Source organism: Typopeltis vanoorti, chromosome 4, assembly GCF_054136105.1.
Source record: "Typopeltis vanoorti isolate ZY-2024b chromosome 4, IOZ_Tvanoo_1.0, whole genome shotgun sequence".
Taxonomy (NCBI): Eukaryota; Metazoa; Arthropoda; class Arachnida; order Uropygi; family Thelyphonidae; genus Typopeltis; species Typopeltis vanoorti.
In genome coordinates this window covers 149,744,769-149,768,694 of record NC_143552.1, presented here as the reverse complement: position 1 = coordinate 149,768,694, position 23,926 = coordinate 149,744,769, and the positions used below count along the sequence as shown (strand labels likewise).

Genomic DNA, 23,926 nt, shown 5'->3' with positions numbered 1-23,926 from the left:
TGATCAGTAATTCTGTTTCATTTTTAACAGTCCCCTGGAATAGAGGATTGCTGGAAGATGAAGTGGAAGTTATGTGGATTGAATGTGTGTGCCAACCATAATATTAAAAAAAATTAGTAGCAGACACATACATAAGGAAAAATCTTTAATATGATTATGCCGTTGATGCAAGTTCACTAATCTGATTTTTTCACTGTTTTCGTGTTTTATTTCTAACCCAGCTGTCAGTTAAAACTGGTTTGAACCTGCCTGTTATATTGCTAGTTATTGGTTTGGCTAATTTCTCACATATTCCAGATAAATTTATTCTCCTGACTTCCTACCATACTAACTTTGCATATTTTTCGATGCTTCATGTGGAACAGTACCAGTGAAAATAAATAATTTATTGAACTTACTGATATTTTGTTAGATTTCCAAACAACATCCTCTATGCACAAAATTACAAATGTGATATTGCATCATTAATTCCTTTCATTTGCAATTTGAATTGTTTTTACTATTGTCTGATTGAGTGCTATGTGTTCCCACGTGTATAAATTTTGTGCTGTGAGGATGTTCCTGTATGAAATCCAGCAAAATATTAGAAAGTTCAATAAATTATTTCCTCTATTTTTGTTTATACCGTAAAGCACTGTTACGAATAACCAATACCTAACCATGTAGTACTTGTTTATTATAAAAATAAAGCACTTTTATTGTTAAAAGACCAGAAGAAAAATGATAAAATATACAAAAAGCCAACAAGTTTCACTAGCCACTGTCTAGCATTTTCAAGGCTGAACTGGTGTGAAAACAAATGCATTAAGTTACATATAAAACATACACTTTAGTAACTGTTAGGCCATTTTTGATCATTCGTGTTTGATGGCATGCATGTGTTCGAATGCTTCATTCAGAATCCGGTACATGACCACATGTTGTGTAGTTTTTTGCATATTGTAGTTTTGTTGAACTGAGAGAGATGATGAGATTTCCATATGTCTTTAAGAATAATACCTCGATTTCTATTTAAATTATTGCCTGTGCATAGCACCACAGCTGCTTCTTTGAAAGTTCTGTGTCTGTAGTCATTCTCGATGTAAGGCATAGAACTGTTTTTCCAATCTATTTTCTATTTCAAAAGAAGTAGATATACAGAGAGAACTGTCACTAATAGCTAACACTCTATCTCTGAATGGATACCCTTCTAACATTTTAAACAAATTTCTATTTAAAGACAACCACCAACAACGGGTTACGGTGCCCCAATATATATCCACAGCTGTCATTCCATATATTAATTCAGTTTCCAAAAAATTGGCGAGAATGTTAAAAGCTCATAACATCAGAGTGATTTTTAAACCAACTACCATGATCAGACAAATCTTAATCACCCAAAGATGAGGTACCTTTCTTCAAATGTCCTGGAGTATATGAAATTCCATGCATGTGTGGCCTTTCTTACATTGATCAGACTTCTAGAAGTTTTGAAATAAGACAGAAGGAACATGTGGGGGATGTCAATCATAATAGAATCATCACATCTGGTTTAGCTCATCATTTTTCAACGTCAAATCACGTTATAGATTGGAAAAACAGTTCTATGCCTTACGTCGAGAATGACTACAGACACAGAACTTTAAAAGAAGCAGCTGTGGTGCTATGCACAGGCAATAATTTAAATAGAAATCGAGGTATTATTCTTAAAGACATATGGAAAAATCTCATCATTTCTCTCAGTTTAACAGAACTACAATATGCAAAAAACTACACCACACGTGGTCATGTACCGGATTCTGACTGAAGCATTCGAACACATGCACGCCATCAAACACGAATGATCAAATGTAACGGCCTAACAGTTACTAAAGTGTATGTTTTACATGTAACTTAATGCATTTGTTTTCACACCAGTTCAGCCTTGAGAATGCTAGACAGTGGCTAGTGAAACTTGTTGGCTTTTTGTATATTTTATCATTTATCTTCTGGTCTTTTAACAATAAAAGTGCTTTATTTTAATACTTCAGACCAAATATGTACAATTTAATTTGTAATCTTCCCTAAAAATTGTGCTTAAATAGCTGAACCTGTTTTACTTGTTCTGCAGATTTTACATTCAGGATGCATCTTATGATTTAATCATTCCTTGCCTCTTTTCATAGTCTTTATCTTTTCAATGGTTATTCTATGAAATCCTGCAAATTTTTTGTAGATTTATTTAAAACGATAACATTATCTGCATATGGTAAAGAGCTGAGATTAACATCTCAAGGCAAAGAGTGTTAAATTCAATCATTTGAGCAGGAGTCGTGTTAGAATTGTGAATGTTTTGCCAGTTGGTGATCATGCCATACTGTCATGGGAAATAGCTAATTTTATGGATGTTACAATTAGGACAGGCTACATGCCAAACTACAAAGCTGAAAATTATTACAAACTCAGGCAAATACTATCTTTAGTCCAGTGGTATCAGTTATTGAATGGGGAGGATATCAGCAATGCATGGGAAGCTTTGAAGTGCTTAAATGAGGCAGTAATGCATAAAGCACAAGGCCAGAAAAGTTGCAAGTGTTGTATAGAAAGCTAAATTGGAGTATGAAAAAAAATTGGTTGTTCAGGCTGAAGGCAACCCAAAAGAATTTTGTCACTGTTCTGCAAGTAAAAGAAAAAATGAATCTGGAAAATAACTTTAGTGAATACAAATAGTACTCTTGAGTCAAAAGCAGATTAGTTGAACTGAATTAGTTCCCTTTTTACAAACACCCGGAAGTGTATTGAATACCATTTTCATGTGATCTGGCCTACATAAGGCAGACAAGTCATGTATTTGAAGTGAGAAAGAAAGAAATGTTGGCGATATTGAGCCTTAAGAAATATAAAAAAGAAGAAAGATCTGGACTGGCCAACCATATCTCCGCCACTAGCCATACAGTAAAAATTGGGATATTTCCATCATGCTGTATTTAGAAAATAACTTATTGACAAAATAGAATTTTGTCAATAAGTTGTGACCTCGTGTTTGATGATAAAATTCATCTACCATCTACAGGTATTTATTTTGTTCTTGTGATGCTGTGAATTAATACCATTAAATAATTAAAATGAACGGTTTAATGTGATAGATATAGGGAGGTCCTAATAGTCAATACCTGGATTCCTGGAAATGATGATCAAAATCTTCAGCGATTAAATTTCGGAGATTGTTTTTCCACACGATTATGCATTATATTACAAACCTACAGCCTTTAGTAAAAAATTATTTTTTTTTATGAAAGTTGGTTTCAAATTCCATCTAGGATACCTTTATAAAACACTTTTCAAATGAAGGGGAGGAGTTCGCCAGTATCATATGGAGGTGATAGTTTTCCCTCCTGGAACCTCTGTTTTTTCATCCCAAGATAGACAAATCTGCCAGAGAATACATGCAATTCATAGACATTACAGACTCTGCAGATGGGATTAACTTCCTTATCATATTAAGTTTTTGTGAAGCTAAGTTGGTGGTTGAGATCTTCCACAGTGAGATTTTGTTGACTCCATGGATGTTTGTTAATCCCATATCATCTCTCAACATGCTAGACTCTATGGTGTGTCATGACTAACTAACCTTGGCTTCATAGAAACTTTATTAATACTATGATAGTGCTTATAAAGGTTATTTGCATCCTAGATGGAATTCGATCCATCTTTCATTAAAAAATAAATAAATAAAAATAATTTTTACTGAGCTGTGAAGCCTCTAAATATGTTGATTATAATGCATATTTTGTGAATAAACAATATTTGAGATTTAACCACTCAAGATTTTGATCATCTTTTCCAGAAACCCAGTCCATTGATTATTAGGACTCCTATACATGCCAATAAAGATACATTCCAGGAAATAATAGTGATAGTTTTTATCAATATATATTATATATTTTATATCAATATATATTTTTTGCATTAAAAATATGAAATATTTTTTTTTTTTTTGCATTTAATGAAATGGTAAAATTGGAATGAAATAAATTCAAAATATTTCCATCCAACAGGAATTGTTGCTTATAAATATTTTTAAAAAATTTCTTTAGGATGAATCTATGGCTTTTGGTAGTGACAGAAGTCGTTTTGAAGATATTTATTTTAGTGGAAAAAGGTAATTTAATTAGGTATATTCCATGTTTGTTATTTTAAAATTCAAACAACATACTCAAAACATGTTTGCTATGGTTGTCCCATTAGATGTTACATTATCGATCACTTCATACCCTGTTTTGCTAACTTTTGCTATTTGTGACTTGTGTTTAATCCTTTTTATCCATCTCTTACTTTTCTGAGTGGCATTATACTAATGTTATGAACTTTAATTGTTATTGTAGGGATTGTTATTTTTTATCATTATGTCATCTCAGCTGCTCAACTGTTTCTGTTTTTTTTAAAAAAAAAACTGTCAGCTGTGCCATTTATATTATATCTTTGTAAAGAGGTTGTTTTTTTTTTTTTTTACACCGAGTGTTAACTAATTACACAAGAGTTCAATCTGATTGGTGCAATGACTTTTAACTCTACTCCTTTTAGAATATGAAAAATTATTGACTTGAGACCAAATAAAAAAATAAATAAATAAATAAAAAAAATATATATATATATATACATATACATACATATATTTAAGGAGCCTGTGTAGCTCAGTGGATGTGGCGTTTGCATACCACAGCGCTTGACTGCATGAAGGAAGACTTCTTGGTTTCAAATCTAGTCAGCAACTAGAATAAATTTTTCTAAGCCTTTTTTCGACCGGTTCCCAAGTTAGTTGATCTCTGGCATGGGCAAGCGGGTTTTTTCTCCTGGAAACTCAAGAAAATCGACCGTAGAAACCACATTATTTCAGACATTAAATATATTGTGTTAGAGTTAGGGACCACAAGATGGCAGCACTTATTGAGCCGTCTCTCTTCACTGTGTGCCGCTTAATTAGTGATAGCCTTGGGCCAGCTATCTCTGATTGGGTACCAGTGGAGATTGAACTGCCCACTCAGTCTCCAACAGTTAGATAGGACTAAACGGCCTCACCTACTCCCTATATATGGGAATAAAAAGGCATTAGCTGATTTTTTTTTATATACGTTTAATGAAACTTAAACATTATGTACATTTTAAATCTTCTTCCTCTTCTTCTGCAGCTTGTCCCACTTAAGTGGAATCACTGTTTGTAGTGAGTCTCCTCCACATCCTCCTGTCTTAGACTGTAACCACCTTGAAGTTCTTCATCCTCAAGTCCTCCACCAGCTCCTTCCATCTCTTCTTTGGCCACCCACGCTTCCTTCTCCCCTGCACATCCATCTGCATGACCTTTCTTCCCATGTACTCGTCCTACCTCCTCATCACATGACCAAACCATCTCAACATTACATACGTTTTAAATAAAATTACATAAATAACTACAAAAACTAATTGGATTCAAGGCTTTTAAAATAACTACACTTGAGATTTCCTTATCTTAAAATAATAAAATCGTTCACTCTCCGATTCATTCTGTTACTGTGTTGTTTAACATACACTCCATCATGTCTATCAGACTGAACATTTTGTTTTCACAACAAATTTGTACAAACAACAAGTGTTCATTACTGTCAGTTTCTTTTTTAGGCCTTTACTGAAAATACAGAACTACTACTTCACTTTCATGGAATCCTTTTTTTAAATTTTTATTTGGCATACATCATTTTTTCAATCATCCTCCTGTTTCACTGCAGTATAATTAATCTTACCTCATGCAGTTGAGTATGTTGCACAAATCACCAAATTATTTTTTTACCAGAGAAAGACAGTTTCTTTTATTATTTCATAAACAACATAGCTAAGTAGAGCTCTTCATGTTAAACCAGTTTACAGTTTCAGATTTTACAAATTTCCATTGCTTTTTCCAATAAAATAACAAATAGATTAGGCATCCTTCAGACAAAAGATAAAACTCTTCATTAGCATTTCTTTGAACATTGAATTAGAATGTCTAATCAATATCTTCTTTTATTTACTAATCACTTGTTGACAGTTTCAATTCTTCCGGTTTAAAGATTTACAATGCTATGATTCCTTTTTGGAATCTTCTATTAATATTCTCCCAAATGTCGCATTTTCTTAAAAACTTCCTATCAACAAGCCACATCCAGTCTAATATCGTTGGCGATGTGGTTTGGAAGGTGTCGTATCACGCGTTCAATTCGTATCATAATATCTTCAGCAGGTATTCTTCTGGGCACAATGGCGAAGTTGTGGCCACGTGAGAGAGCGTCGAGTGCTTGTGTTCTAACCAATGCAAAACCACCAAAAACTAATATGCCCAGTAAGGAAATTAAATCTCTACTAGAATTAAAGAAAAACAAGGAAATAATAATCACCAAAGCGGATAAAGGGAATACCACAGTATTGCTTAACCAAAAGGATTACACAGATAAGCTGAATGCTCTATTGTTAGATCAGGCTACTTACCTCCCTATCGAGTACAATCCCACCAACTCACAAATTAGAAAACTCCACAAGCTCCTTAAGAAAGTGGCACTTCTTGGCCTGTAGAAGTTACTAACAAATTAAAACCATTTAACTCCATACCCCCCCCCCCCTGTATTTATGGACTCCCAAAAATACATAAGGAAAATGTGCCATTACATCCAATAGTGGATGGCATTGATTCCCCCATATACAAACTAGCTAAACATTTGGCATAAGCTCTCACACACTATACTGGCAACACACCTTCACACAAAAAACTCAGCCCACTTCAAAGCCAGCATAGAAAGCCTTACACTCAAACACACTGACGTAATGGTCAGTTTTGATGTCTCCTCCTTATTCACAAATGTCCAACTCAAAGAATCCTTAGAGCTAATCCAAGCTAACTTTCCTCCTGATATCACAGTCCTATTTCAGTTCACAATGAACTCAGGCTATTTTGTTTGGCAAGGAAAATTCTACAAACAAATAGCGGGGACAGCCATGGGTTCTCCACCCTTGACCAACTTTTATATGAAGACTTTTGAAGAGAAAGCCTTAAACTCTGCACCACAAAAATCAACCATATGGCTTCGCTATGTTGATGATGTGTTCGTTATTTGGCCACATTGCTCCGATGCACTCCTCTCCTTCCTAACACACTTAAACAACCAACACCCCAGAATCAAATTCACCCTGGAAGAAGAAAAAAAACAACTGCCTTCCTTTCTTAGATACACTAGTCACCCGCCAGCCTGATGGAACCTTGGTTTTCTCAGTCAATAGAAAACCCACAATCCCACCACCCCCCTTCGCAACAATATGGAGTCATTAAGACACTACACAACAGGGCTAAACTTATCTGTTCAAATGACAATGACCTAACCACAGAACTAAACCACATTCTCAACACTTTCTCAGCCAATGGCTATCCCCCCACAAAAAATCCAAAAAATATTGAAACCAATTACCCCCCCCCCATCACAACAAGGATTACTCTAAATCCATCGCCATACCCTATATCCGAGGCACCTCGGAAAAAATTACAAAAATCCTAAATCCTACTTGATGTATACCAGGTCCCTTGCAGCTGTAAGCTGTCCTACTTTGGCCAAACAGGCAGGACAGCAAATATCAGAATTTCAGAACACAAGGACTACATCCAGTTTCACCAATACAGCCACTCTGGTCTTGCAGACCATACGCTGGATACCACCATAGAATACGGTGGAAGAAAGCCACTATAATACACCGTAGTAAATTCAAATACGAAAGGCTTTTCATGGAATCAGCCTCAGCCCTAAGAAACAATCCAAAACTCAACAAATTTGGTTGCATGAGACTGGCTCAAATTTGGGAAACCTACATCAGAAGACCTTCAGCCCAATCGCCCAAGAATACGAACATTGCCTGCTAGGATGGGGGCACCATCAGGGCTTTTATTAGAAAAAATAGCTTCCTGCTTCGTACTGTTTGTTGTGCTTGCGTGCACGTGTCTTGTTTTTAAGTTCCTGTGAAATGGCAACGTGACATTGCCAAAATATTGGAAGTGTATTAAAATTTATTTTAATGTATATCCTAGTATACGTTGTAATTTCCTTAAGCTATTTAGTAAAAATGCATAACCAACGTCTAAGCCTTTCCACGAGAACCATCTTTGCTTCATCAGCAAATAGCTGTATGTCGCTTGTCAAATCCTTCCCAATATCATTAATATACAGATTCAATAACAGTGGAATAAGCACTGATCCTTGTGCTACACCACTTGTTACCTTAAATCTTGCAGACTCACATCCCCCATATACCACTTTTTGATATCTGTCAGTAGGCCATCCTTTTATCCATGCTAATATTGTATAACCGAAACATATTTTCTCCAATTTATGCAACAGTCTACCATGCTGTATTCTGTCAAAAGCCTTAGCAAAATCCAAAAGTATCATGGTGTATTCATTTCCGTTGTCTAGTTGAATGTAACATTGTTATAGAATGTGAGCAAGTTGCTACGTGGCAATGTGACCTTCCTTTACTTAGGGAAGGTGACGTTGCTAAAACGTAACCTTTCCTAAGTAAACCCATGTAAACCTATGTTGTTCATTGCAAAGTAGTAATTTACTGTTAACCATTTTCTGAATGCAAGCCCTAACCAATTTCTTCACAACCACTCCTTCAATAGTAATTGGTCGATAGTTGGATACATCAATCTTTGCACCACCCTTGTGCAATGGAATTATCATACATTCCTTCCATGCCTGCGGAATCTTCCCTGTTCTGAGACTCATATTAAACATCCTAGTCAAAGGAATAGCCAGTTCAGCTGAACACTCTTTTAGAACATGTGTTGATATCCCATCAGTCATAGAATTCTTTCCGAATTCTTATTCAGTTTGTGCAGCAGTTCTAATACCTCCTCTTTATACACCTGAGTTTCTTCATCCAGTTAAGAGGTAGCAGTGAGCTCCACCAGGTTGATAGCTTTTAACAAAATGGGTACTCATTAGTTGAACAACCTTTCCATTCCACTGAACTCAGTATACTTCTCAGTTGGTCTTAAGTTCCTGCTTTATAGTTCAGCATGTAACATTTTCTGAATGGAAATGGAAATAAAATAAGGTGCTTTGACCTTATTAAATAAAATCGCAGGATGAGAGATAGATGTAGAAAGTTTTTTACCTTGGGTATAATATATGTTAAAGATATTGGTATCTTTAACATATATTATACAAAAGGTAAAAAACTTTCTACATCTATCTCTCATCCTGCGATTTTATTTTATAAGGTCAAAGCACCTTATGGTAACTTGTTTTGGTAAAATACTTATAAGCTCTGTATTACTTAAATCTCATCATCATCATCATCATCAAATTCCTGCCATGTACCCTCAAGGGGTGTACAGGATATGACAGTACTACATGAAAAAATTACATCATTACTAACTTCCTATCTACAATTTTCCTCCAAATCAGTCTGGCACTTGTCAAGACTCCAACATTATCAGATCTTATATTTCTATCGTCTAAGGCTTTGTACCGTATCAATCCACCTATATCTTGGTCATCCTCTGGGTCGTTTTCCTGCCAACCTGGCAGAGAACACTTGTTTTGCTAATCTTTCCTCTCCCATTCTATTTAAGTGACCATACCATCTGAGATTAGCTCTGCTAACGCATTCCTGGATGCTGACAATGTCAAGTTTTTTCCTAATATCCTCATTTTTAATATGATATTGCCATTGATGCCATCTGTTCATGCCTCTAATCTTTCTCAGGACTCTCATATCTGCGGTCAATAGTCTTTGGTCAAGTGTTTTACTTCTGACCCAGCTCTCAGATCCATAAGTTAAAATTGGTTTGAACACAGTCTTGTATACAGCTAATTTAGTGTTCCGACTAATTTCTTTCTTATTCCATATGAATTTATTCAATTGACTTCCCACGATACCAGCTTTGCTGATTCTGTTGTCTATTTCTATATTTAGTTTACCATCTTCAGTAAAAATTGTGCCTAAGTAGCTGAAATGTTTTACTTGTTCCACAGGTTCTCCATTCACAACACAGTTGACATTTTCAATGATTCTGCCTATTTTCATTGTCTTTGTCTTTTTATTGCTGACCTTCATACCATATCTATTACAACAGCTATTCAATTTAGTCAGAGAATCTTGCAGACTTGTAGCGGATTTATTTAGAAGTATAACATCATCCGCATAAAGCAAAGAGCTGACATTAACATCTCCAATTTTAATATCAGGTTTAATACCACATTCCTTCATAATGTGATCCATATAGATAATGAATAACAGAGGGGATAATGTACATCCTTGTCTCACACCAGATTTAACATTAAACCATCTTCCCATACTTCCTTCAATTCTAACTGCTGACTCACAACTCAAATAAAGACTAAGTATTGCTTGATATAATGCTCCATTGACACCATATAACTGCAGCGTATTGAATAGCTTCTCTCTTGGCACCTTGTCATATGCCTTTTCCAAATCGACAAAACTTAAATACAGATCTTTGTTATATTCCCATGCTTTCTCGACTATTTGTCGTAAAGTGAATATCTGATCCTGACAGCCTCTATTTGGCCTGAATCCAGCTTGTTCTTCACCAAGCTTTTCTTCCACAATTCTTCTCAACCGTTTCTCAAGTATACTTGCATAGATCTTGCCAGGAACACTCAGTAGGGAAATACCTCTGTAATTCTCACATTCAGTTTTATTTCCCTTTTTATATATGGATACTATGAGAGCTCTACTCCAATCATCGGGAATTCGTCCCTCTGTCCAGGCTTTCTGAACTATGCAGTGCAGCCACTGTAAGACTCTTATACCACCATACTTCAGCATTTCTGGTCGAATATCATCTACCCCTGCTGCCTTTCCACATTTCAAGCCTTTGATGGCTTTTTCTACTTCAAGTATGGATATGTATTCCTGACTGCATGCCTGGTCAGTGTTTTTTATCACTGTGCTGTCATCACCGCTTGTTTCATTTAGCAGTTTTTCAAAGTAATTACTCCATACTTCAAGGATATCTTTTTCTCCTGTTTTCATTTCACCTTTATCATCTCTAATTCCTTTTACAGCACTCTTTCCTCCATTCCTAAGCTTCTTCAACAACCTCCAGAATATTTTGCCACCTTCTTGATATTTATTTTCTATATTCTTGCCAAAGTCCTCCCATGACTTTTGTTTAGCTAGTTTTACACACTGTTTAGCTTTCTTACATTTGTCTCTGTATTCTGTAAGAGTAAAAGCTGACTTATTTGCCAGGAACTTTTGATATGCTTTCTTCTTTTCCTTCACTGCCTCTTTAACTTCCTGTGTCCACCAGGGAGTTCTGATTTTTTTATCCTTGCACACAACCTCACCACATGCCTCTCTGGCAGAATCAATCAATGTTTCCTTCAGAGTTTGCCACTGAATCTCCAAGGTTTGATTCCTGTTCTCAAACTCTGTCATTTTCTTTTCAATAATATTTCTGTATTTTCGTCTACAGTTCACATCTGAGAGCTGCTCAACTTTTATTCGCTTTAAGACTTTCTTACATGTTATTCTTTTCAATATGAAATTCAATTTTATCCTGCTCAAGACTAAATAGTGATCACTGCCAATTTCAAATCCTCTGTACACTCAGGTGTCCTGCACCAGGGAGAAAACATCACTATCAACAATAACATAGTCAATGAGACTTTTCTTATTCCTAGCCTCTTCTCTCCATGTGAATTTGTGCACATTTTTATGTTGGAACATGGTGTTAGTAATAACCAGTCAATGTCCTGAGCAGAAATCCAACAGATATTTGCCATTATTATTAGCTTTGCTCTTTTCTCCAAATTTTCCCAAAATATTTTTGTATGTCTCACAATCATTTCCTACTCTACTATATAGATCCCCAACAAGGACCAACTTTTCCTTTTTCATTCTGTCAGTTGCTTTTTCTAAAGCCTCAAAAAATTCCTCCACTTCTACCTTAGTAGAACCTTCTGTGGGACCATAGGCACAAATAAGTCTCATTGTCCAGTTCCCCATTCTCATATTTGCCCACATTACTCTACTTGAGACTGACTGCCATTCAAGAAGATTAGCCTCGTATTTTGTGTTGAATACTATGGCTACTCCTTCTTTTCCTTGATTGTCATTGCCTGAATATAACATTTTGTATTTATTGCTCAGAAAGATCTCACCAGTTTTGGTCTTTTTTGTTTCAGTCACCCCTATTATGTCGATCTGGTACTTATCTAATTCCTCAGCTAGCTCCATTTCTTTGCCATTCAGGCTTCTTACGTTGATAGTACCGATCTTTAACTCTGGTGATGTTGAGTTGGGATTTGTTTTCAGATTTGTTCCAGTAGCTGACTTTTCGCTGTTCGCCCTGGTTCCCTGGCGAAAACAACGGGGGTCTTGTTTAACCGGGCGACGCCCCAGCCGGCATGAAATTTTGTCATGTTGTACCATCATTTTTTATTTTGGTTTAACCAATAAGAATACAATTTGGTCGGCTAAATCCCAAATTGCCAGCCCATCCTCGTTCGTTCAGTATCAAAGTAGATACCCAACAGGGTGCACCACGAGAAGGTGAGGATTGGACATTAGGTCAGAAACCCTGGTCGGTTCTCCGCATTCCTTTAAAGGCTATGTGGAGGTCTCCTCTCAGTTATACAGCTTTGACCCTTAAGCACCCCTTACTTAAATCTTAGTATTTCTTAAATCTCTAATTTCTTAAATTTCTTAAATAATTTCTTAAATTACTTAAATCTTAGTATTTCTAAGTCTGGCTCCCACTGACGAGACCTCAGTAAAGGTCGAAACCAGTCTGGGTAGTGGCCCTTTGCCTTTAATACATAGCATCATACATCTCCTCCAGGAGATGTGCTTTGTATTAAGGGTAAATATTAAGAATAGCGATCAGAGTTTATTCCACCTTTACCACAAGTTGCACTTCGTGTGGGATCACCCAGACTTGCACTACTTGCAGGCGCAAACTTGACTTACTTGTCTGTTTGCTTACTTGGGAAAAAGGATTAAAACCAGGTTTGTATTTAAAATAGTTTTGGTAAAATACTTATAAGCTGTGTATTACTTAAATCTTAGTATTTCTAAGCCTGGCTCCCACTGACGAGACCTCAATAAAGGTCGAAACCGGTCTGGGTAGTTGGCCCCCTTGCCTTTAATTTAATTCATAGCATCATACATCTTCTCCAGGAGATGTGCTTTGCATTAAAGATAAATATTAAGAATAGTGATCAGAGCTTATTCCACCTTTACGATGAGTTGCTTAGACTTGCACTATGTGTGGGGTCACTTAGACTTGCACTACTTGCAGGCACAAACTTGACTTACTTGTCTATTTGCTTACTTGGGAAAATGGATTAAAGCCAGGTTTATATTTAAAATAGCTTGGTATCTTTAATATATATATATATATATATATATATGGGCTCATCTAAGTTCGTGACATTAACTGGCTAATTGTTTAATCTTGAGATGTGAACATATGCAATACCGTGGTTGAGGATATACTTGTTTAAGTCTGGTTGTGATTTTTCTTTCCAAGTTTCTAGCCATTTCGAGTTAACATTGAAATTGCTAATTACTATGAGATTGCCAATATCTTTAACATATACTATACCCAAGGTAAAAAACTTTCTACATCTATCTCTAATCCTGCAATTTTATTTTATGAGGTCAAAGCACCTTATGGTAACTTGTTTTGGTAAAATACCAATGAGACTGCCCCAAATTTGGGAAACATTGATCAGAAGAACTTCAGCCCAGAGGCCAAGAACTACCATTATAGCCTGCCAGGGGGCACCATCAGGACTTTAGGAAAACAGCGATTTTATTTTATAAGGTCAAAGCACCTTATGGTAACTTGTTTTGGTAAAATGCCAATGAGATTGCCCCAAATTTGGGAAACATTTATCAGAACTTCAACCCAAAGGCCAAGAACTACCAATATAGCCCGCCAGGGGGCACCATCAGGACTTTAGGAAAACGGTAGCTTCCTAGCTTCGGTTCTTATTTGCTGTTATGTAGTACTTGCGTGCACTTGTCTTTGTATTAAGTTCCCAAGAAGATGGCAACGTGATTTGCCGAAATATCGGAAAGTATATATTAAAGTTTATTTAATTTATATTTTGGGGAGCTTAAGGGTCAAAGCTGTATAAATGAGAAGAGACCTCCATATAGCCTTTAAAGGAATGTGGAGAATCGACCAGGGCTTCTGACCTAATGTCCAATTCTCACCTTCTTGTGGTGCACCCTGTTGGGTATCTACTTGGATACTGAACAGACGAGGATGGGTTGGCAATTTGGGATTTAGCCGACCAAATTGTATTCTTATTGGTTAAACCAAAATATAGAATGATGGTACAACATGACAAAACTTCATGCCGGCTGGGGCGTCGCCTGGTTAAACAAGGCCCCCGTTGTTTTTACCAGGGAACCAGGGCGAACAGCGAAAAGTCAGCTACTGGAACAAATCTGAAAATAAACCCCAACTCAACATCACCAGAGTTAAAGATCGGTACTATCAACGTAAGAAGCCTGAATGGCAAAGAAATGGAGCTAGCTGAGGAATTAGATAAGTACCAGATCGACATAATAGGGGTGACTGAAACAAAAAAAAACAAAAATTGGTGAGATCTTTCTGAACAATAAATAAAAAATGTTATATTCAGGAAATGACAATCAAGGAAAAGAAGGAGTAGCCATAGTATACAATACAAAATACGATGCTAATCTTCTTGAATGGCAGTCAGTCTCAAGTAGAGTAATGTGGGCAAATATGAGAATGGGTAACTGGACAATGAGAACTTATTTGTGGCACAGAAGGTTCTACTAAGGTAGAAGTGGAGGAATTTTTTGAGGCTTTAGAAAAAGCAACTGACACAATGAAAAATGAAAAGTTGGTCCTTGTTGGGGATCTAAATAGCGGAGTAGGAAATGATTGTGAGACATACAAAAATATTTTGGGAAAATTTGGAGAAAAGAGCAAAGCTAATAATAATGGCAAATATCTGTTGGATTTCTGCTCAAGACATGGACTTGTTATTACTAACACCATATTCCAACATAAAAATGTGCACAAATTCACATGGAGAGAAGAGGCTAGGAATAAGAAAAGTCTCATTGACTATGTTATTGTTGATAGTGATGTTTTCTCCCTGGTGCAGGACACCAGAGTGTACAGAGGATTTGAAATTGGAAGTGATCACTATTTAGTCTTGAGCAGGATAAAATTGAATTTCATATTGAAAAGAATAACATGTAAGAAAGTCTTAAAGCGAATAAAAGTTGAGCAGCTCTCAGTTGTGAGCTGTAGACTAAAATACACAAAGATTATTGAAAAAAAATGAAAGAGTTTGAGAACAGGAATCAAACCTTCGAGATTCAATGGCAAACTCTGAAGAAAACATTGATTGATTCTGCCAGAGAGGCATGTGGTGAGGTTGTCTGTAAGGATAAAAAAATCAGAACTCCCTAGTGGACACAGGAAGTTAAAGAAGCAGTGAAGGAAAAGAAGAAAGCATACCAAAAGTTCCTGTCAAATAAGTCAGCTTGTGCTCTTAGAGAATATAGAGACAAATGCAAGAATGCTAAACACTGTATAAAACTAGCTAAAAAAAGTCATGGGAGGACTTTGGCAAGAATATAGAAAATAAATATCAAGAAGGTGGCAAAATATTCTGGAGGTTGTTGAAGAAGCTTAAGAATGGAGGAAAGAGTGCTGTAAAAGGAATTAGAGATGATAAAGGTGACATGAACACGGGAGAAAAAGATTTCCTTGAAGTATGGAGTAATTACTTTGAAAAACTGCTAAATGAAACAAGCAGTGATGACAGCACAGTGGTAAAAAAACACCGACCAGGCATGCAGTCAGGAATACATATCCATACTTGAAGTAGAAAAAGCCATCAAAGGCTTGAAATGTGGAAAGGCAGCAGGAGTAGATGACATTCGACCAGAAATGCTGAAGTATGGTGGTATAAGAGTCTTACAGTGGCTGCACTGCATAGTTCAGAAAGTATGGACAAAGGGACGAATTCCCAATGATTGGAGTAGAGCTCTCATAGTACCCATATATAAAAAGGGAAATAAAACTGCATATGAGAATTACAGAGGTATTTCCCTACTGAGTGTTCCTGGCAAGATCTATGCAAGTATACTTGAGAAACGGTTGAAAAGAATTGTGGAAGAAAAGCTTGGTGAAGAACAAGCTGGATTCAGGCGAAATAGAGGCTGTCGGGATCAGATCTTCACTTTAACACAAAAAGTTGAGAAATCATGGGAATATAACAAAGATCTGTATTTAAGTTTTGTCGATCTGGAAATGGCATATGACAAGGTGCCAAGAGAGAAGCTATTCAATACGCTGCAGTTATATGGTGTCAATGGGGCATTATATCAAGCAATACTTAGTCTTTGAGTTGTAAATCAGCAGTTAGAATTGAAGGAAGTATACAGGAAGATGGTTTAATGTTAAATCTGGTGTGAGACAAGGATGTACATTATCCCCTCTGTTATTCATTATCTATATGGATCACATTATGAAGGAAAGTGGTATTAAACATGATATCAAAATTGGAGATGTTAATGTCAGCTCTTTGCTTTATGCGGACGATATTATACTTCTAAATAAATCCACTACAAGTCTGCAAGATTCTATGACTAAATTGAATATCTATTAAAACAGCTATTCAATTTAGTCATAGAATTTTGAAGGTCAGCAATAAAAAGACAAAGACAATGAAAATAGGCAGAATCATTGAAAATGTCAACTGTGTTGTGAATGGAGAACCTGTGGAACAAGTAAAACATTTCAGCTATTTAGGCACGATTTTTACTGAAGATAGTAAATTAAATATAGAAATAGACAACAGAATCAGCAAAGCTGGTATGGTGGGAAGTCAATTGAATAAATTCATATGGAATAAGATTGAAATTAGTCGGAACACTAAATTAGCTGTATACAAGGCAGTGTTCAAACCAGTTTTAACTTATGGATCTGAGAGCTGGGTCAGAAGTAAAACACTTGACCAAAGACTAGAGACCACAGATATGAGAATCCTGAGAAAGATTATAGGCGTGAACAGATGGCATCAATGGCAGTATCATATTAAAAACGAGGATATTAGGAAAGAACTTGACATTGTTAGCATTCAGGAATGCGTTAGCAGAGCTAATCTCAGGTGGTATGGTCACTTAAATAGAATGGGCAAGGAAAAATTATCAAAACAAGTGTTCTCTGCCAGGTTGGCAGCAAAAACGACCCAGAGGAAGACCAAGATATAGGTGGATTGATACGGTACAAAGTGCTTTAGACCATAGAAATATAAGATCTGATAATGTTGGAGTCTTGACAAGTAACAGACTGATTTGGAGGAAAATTGTAGATAGGAAATTAATAATGATGTAATTTTTTTCATGTAGTACTATCATATGCTGTACACCCCTTGAGGGTACATGGCAGGAATATGATGATGATAATTTATATTTCTAATGTACGCTGTGAATTCCTTAATTATTAGTTATCATGTTTAACCAGCATATAAGCCTCTCTACAAGAATTACGATCATCCACGGAGATTCCTTCGCACGCAAGGCCCGCCATTATGGCAAACTGAAGCTGAAGTTATCCAGACAACTTAACCGTCTGGCATTCCTAAAACGCTGCTGGGATAATCAGGGCATCCCCAACTGTATAAAATTAAACACCGCTTCATTTCACAGAAAGCTCTCCATATCTACAACCGGGCGAGCCGGGCTTTACTTCGGGAGTAAATTACCGCTACACACAGTTCCCTAGCCGACATAAACAGGGCTATTTTAGCACTAGAAAATGAACTTTCAAATACGCTTAATCACGAGCTTTGGTCAGTCCTACATGACGTCTCGTGTACGGCGGCTAATAAAGAATACGAACGAATACAGAGTCGACATATCAACAAGTTTGATAAATTAATAAAGAACTCATTGTCCAAACCTAAACTACAAACCAACATTGTAGTTAACCTTTCTTCAGTTATCTTGAAGCCTGAACCACACAACGCTCTGACACGTAGTCACAACTTCGCCATTGCTCTTAGGAAATTACCGGCTGAGGAATTAATGATCCAAATTGAACGCGGGATTCGCCACCTTGCAAACCACATTGCCAACGATATTAGATTGGATGTAGCCTGTGTTCTCACAAAAGCAAAATCTCCAAAAACCAACATATCCATTAGTGAATACAAGTCACTACAAGAATTGAAGAAAAACAAAGAAATAGTTATCACCAAAGCGGATAAGGGGAACGCCACTGTGGTACTCAATATTAATGACTACACAGGTATGCTTAAGGCTTTACTATTAGATCAAGCTACTTACCTCCCTATTGAATACAATCCCACCAAATCTCAAATTAGAAAACTCCATAGGCTCCTTAAGAAGGTCACTTCTTGGCCTGTGGAGATTACCAACAGACTAAAACCATATAACTCTAGACCCCCCCCCCCCCATATATGGGCTCCCAAAAATACATGAAGAAAATGTGCCATTACGTCTCATAGTGGATGGCATTGATTCCCCCACTTACAAACTAGCCAAGCATTTAGCCAAAGTGCTCTCACACTATACCCCCCCCCCCCAAAAAAAAAAGAATCCAAAAAATACTTAAACCAGTTATCCACAACCCACCTTTCCTCCCCCTTCACAAAAAAGATTACTCTAAATCCATCACCATTCCCTACATCCGAGGCACCTCAGAAAAAATCAACAAAATCTTAAAAAAACATGACTTGACCACTTGTTACAGACCATATAGAAAATTGGCATCCCTTATCCACTCCACTAAAGACCAACCACTTCCCCTAGACCTACCTGGTGTATACCAGGTCCTTTGCAGCTGTAAATTGTCCTACTTTGGCCAAACAGGCAGGACAGCAAATATCAGAATCCCAGACACAAGGATTACATCTGATTTCACCAGTACAGCCACTCTGGGCTTGCAGACCATGCTCTGGATACTCACCACAGAATAAGATGGAAGAAAGCCACAGTAATACACCGCAGCAAGTTCAAATATGAAAGACTATTCATGGAATCAGCCTCAGCCCTTTGGAACATGCCAAACCTCAACAAATTTGGATGCATGAGACTGCCCCAAATTTGGGAAACATTTATCTGAAGAACTTCAGCCCAAAGGCCAAGAACTACCATTATAGCCCTCCAGGGGGCACCATCAGGACTTTAGGAAAACGGTAGCTTCCTAGCTTCGGTTCTCATTTGCTGTTATGTAGTACTTGCATGCACTTGTCTTTGTATTAAGTCCAAGAAGATGGCAACATGACGTTTGTCGAAATATCGGAAAATATATATTAAAGTTTATTTAATTTATATTTCTAGTGTACGCTGTCAATTCCTTAATTATTAGTTATCAGCTATTCCTTAATTATTAGTTATCTTCAGCCGGTATTAGTGGAGGCCGTCGGGATTTAAGGCGATTCATATTTATATATGGGAGGTCTTCATGTATTTGCAATAGGGGATTGCTGTTTTTTTTATATTCTTTTATCAGAGCATTTTGTCTGCGAAGGTTCGGTAGTGCAATATTGCTCAGAGTTGGAAGCCAGTAGAGGGGAGTGGATTTGACACAATCTGTTATTGTTCTCATCGCTGCCTTTATTTGGTGTCGATTTTCTTGATATGATGACTGTTTAGCCATACTGGTGAACAATATTCTGCCACAGAGTAGACTAAGGCCAATGTGGAGTATCGCAGTGTAATAACAGAAGAACACCATGTAGACCCACACAGTTTTTGTATGATGTTATTATGGGTGTTGATCTTTAAAGAGAGATTCTCCAGATGTCTTTTGAAAGATAGTGTTTTATCCAGGGTAACACCCAGATATTTAGGGAAATCTTGGTGCTGCAGCATTGTGTTGTTAAAGCTGACCTGAAGTTTCCTATTTGCCAATTTGGTGTTTGGGTGAAAAGAGCTAACCTCAGTCTTATTGAGGTTTGATGTTAGTCTCCATTTATGAAAGTATTCTCCAGTGGTTCTGAGGTCATTTGTGAGAATATCTTCAGTTACTTCAATGCTCTTGTGTTGGATGGCGAGGGCTATGTCATCTGTCATCAGCATAAGTAAATTTTTTTGACCTAGTTGTTGGTAGATCAGATGTATATAAGTTGAATAACTTATATACATCTCTGTGCATTTCTTACTAATATATTAATTGTGAAAGTTTATTTTTCACTTGGTTAGACTATAATAAATTTAGTTTAATCCTTTATCCAAGTGTGAGCAAACAAAGTTTGCACCTGAAACTTCAGGACTGGGGTAAGGTGGTACAACACCGGGAAACTCGTTGCAAAGGTGGAGCAAGCTAACATCACTCCTATCTCAGTATCTCCCATAATGCAGAATGCATCTCCTTGCAGAGATGTATAATGTTATGCATAAAGGGAAAGGGCCACTACCCAGACTAGTTACGACCTTTATTGAGATCTCTTCAGTGGGAGCCAGGCCCAAATGGAGATACCAGGCAGAAGCATTAGCAAGGTCATCTCTACCTATAGGAGTTGCCAAACAGTCTCTAAATCCAGAGTAATTTAATAAAAAGGTGGCACACTGTTTGGCAACTCCTATAGGTAGAGATGACCTTGCTAATGCTTCTGCCTTGGTATCTCCACTTGGGCCTGGCTCCCACTGAAGAGACCTCAATAAAGGTCGAAACTAGTCTGGGTAGTGGCCCTTCCCTTAATGCATAACATTAGACATATCCCCACAAGGAGATGTTTTGCATTATGGAAGATACTGAGATAGGAGTGATGTTAGCTTGCTCCACCTTTGCAACGAGTTGTCTGGTGTTGTACCACCTTACCCCAGTCCTGAAGATACTTTCAGGTGCAAACTTTGTTTGCTCACACTTGGATAAAGGATTAAACTAAATTTATTATAATATATTAATTGATAATGAGAAAAATTGCTTTACTCTGTTGCTGTTTTCATAAACACATCTTTAACGGATAGTAGAATAAATAAATAAAAATATAAATCCTGTAATATATTTTCATTCTCTAGAGGAAATAGCTAGAACTGTTTTTTGGCCCCAACTTTTTTTTGGAAATCATTTGACAACTGTCGCCATTGCTGTAATTGAGTGCATTTCTATGGTGTGCTATGCTTTTGATTTGTAGAATTAAATACTCTCCACACACACATACCCAGGATTAGCATAACTGGATGGGAAAAAACCCTACTAGTCTGTGCCAAAAATGTACTAATTCTAGATTTAGTGGAGGGGGGGAAGTACCTAGAAAAAGTTTTGCTAATTGGTGGTAATGGCTAGAATCAAACCTGTAATGTTCTTCACAGGCCTAACATTGTGGAGTTACTACAATGTTAGGCCTGTGAAGAACATTACAATGTGAAGTTACTACAATGCCATGTATTTCAGGTGAATAAACATTGGTTTTACAACTAGTTTTGGTCTGGTGTTCTGATTATAAACACCAGTATATTGCCTTGCAGTTTTGCTGCTTCTTCATAAACAACGGCCCTTCAGTGTCAGATACGTTACAGATAAAAGAAAAATTATCCCAAACCAGCAATATAATATAGTTAAATTCCCTTTTAACTGATTGGAATGCATGTTGAATTAGAAACAGAACATTTGATCAAAGATTGGAGAGCACAGATATTAGTTCAAAGGAAAATTAGGAGAGGTCAACAGGTAGCATGAAATGAAACTAGTTGGTATAGTTTCATTCACAAAAAAACAGAAAAATACATAACTACAGAGTTATTCAATGCTGAAAAAAAATTGTTAAAAGGAAAGTTATTTAGTGTTGAACAATTCTGTAGTAACCTATTTTTATGTTTTCTTGTGCTAAAACTAGTTGATATAAGTTTAAGTTTCAAATCTTCCAAATGTAATGACTAATAAAAAAAAAAAATCCTTCTTAATCCTCATTGCTTTTAAAAATTCAGTCAAAACTAAAGAGAGTGCAGAAAATATATGAATATTCTGGTATTGTTTTATCATCATCATCAAATTCCTGCCATGCCCTCAAGGGGTGTACAGGATATGATAGTAATACATGAAAAAAATTACATCATTACTAACTTCCTATCTACAATTTTCCTGCAAATAAGTCTGTTACTTGTCAAGATTCCAACATTATCAGATCTTATATTTCTACCATCTAAGGCACTTTGTACCGTATCGATCCATCTATATCTTGGTCTTCCTCTGGGTCGTTTTGCTGCCAACCTGGCAGAGAAAACACTTGTTTTGCTAATCTTTCTTTGCCCATACTGTTTAAGTGACCATACCACCTGAGATTAGCTCTGCTAACGCATTCTTGGATGCTGACAATGTCAAGTTCTTTCCTAATATCCTCGTTTTTAATATGATATTGCTATTGATGCCATCACGCCTATAATCTTTCTCAGGACTCTCATATCTGCAGTCTCTAGTCTTTGGTCAAGTGTTTTACTTCTGACCCAGCTCTCAGATCCATAAGTTAAAACTGGTTTGAACACTGTCTTGTATACAGCTAATTTATAGTGTTCCGACTAATTTCTCTCTTATTCCATATGAATTTATTCAATTGACTTCCCACCATACCAGCTTTCCTGATTCTGTTATCTATTTCTATATTTAATTTACCATCTTCACTAAAAATCGTGCCTAAGTAGCTGAAATGTTTTACTTGTTCCACAGGTTCTCCATTCACAACACAGTTGACATTTTCAATGATTCTGCCTATTTTCATTGTCTTTGTCTTTTTATTACTGACCTTCATACCATATCTATTACAACAGTTATTCAATTTAGTCAGAGAATCTTGCAGACTTGTAGCAGATTTATTTGTAATGTAATCCATATAGATAATGAATAACAGAGGGGATAATGTACATCCTTGTCTCACACCAGATTTAACATTAAACCACCTTCCTGTACTTCCTTCAATTCTAACTGCCGACTTACAACTAAAATAAAGACTAAGTATTGCTTGATATAATGCTCCATTGACACCATATAACTGTAGCTTATTGAATGGCTTCTCTCTTGGCACCTTGTGATATGCCTTTTCCAAATCGATAAAACTTAAATACAGATCTTTGTTATATTCCCATGCTTTCTCGACTACTTGTCGTAAAGTGAAGATCTGATCCTGACAGCCTCTATTTGGCCTGAATCCAGATTGTTCTTCACCAAGCTTTTCTTCCACAATTCTTCTCAACAGTTTCTCAGGTATACTTGCATAGATCTTGCCAGGAACAATCAGTATGGAAATACCTCTGTAATTCTCACATTCAGTTTTATTTCTCTTTTTATATATGGATACTATGAGAGCTCTACTCCAATCATCGGGAATTCGTCCCTGTGTCCAGGCTTTCTGAACTAAGCAATGCAGCCGCTGTAAGACTCTTATACCACCATATTTTTCCCAAAATATTTTTGTATGGCTCACAATCATTTCCTACTCTGCTATTTAGATCCCCAACCAGGACCAACTTTTCCTTTTTCATTGTGTCAGTTGCTTTTTTTAAAGCCTCAAAAAATTTGGACGATAGGCACATATTAGTGTCATTGTCCAGTTCCCCATTCTCATATTTGCCCACATTACTCTAATTGAGACTGACTGCCATTCAAGAAGATTAGCCTTGCATTTTGTGTTGTATATTAGAGCTATTCCTTCTTTTCCTTGATTGTCATTGCCTGAATAGAACATTTTGTATTTATTGCTCAGGAAGATCTCACCAGTTTTTGTCTTTTTTTTTGTTTCAGTCACCCCTATTATGTCGATCTGGAACTTATCTAATTCCTCAGCTAGCTCCATTTCTTTGCCATTCAGGCTTCTTATGTTGATAGTACCGATCTTTATTCCAAGGCTAAGTCCCAAATTGCTAGCCCATCCTCGTTCGTTCAGTATCCAGGTAGATACCCAACAGGGTGTACCAC

The 23,926-nt window shown here is 36.6% G+C and overlaps 1 protein-coding gene across 1 annotated transcript in view; it reads left to right on the top strand.

Moving 5' to 3' along the window:
* Window positions 1-23,926, top strand: part of ND-75 (NADH dehydrogenase (ubiquinone) 75 kDa subunit) — a 282,357-nt gene that overhangs the window by 108,960 nt on the left and 149,471 nt on the right. The window contains exon 7 of the mRNA XM_090391511.1: window positions 4,056-4,120. Within this exon, the coding sequence (XP_090247637.1) occupies window positions 4,056-4,120 (65 nt within the window). The remainder of the gene's footprint in view (window positions 1-4,055; window positions 4,121-23,926) is intronic.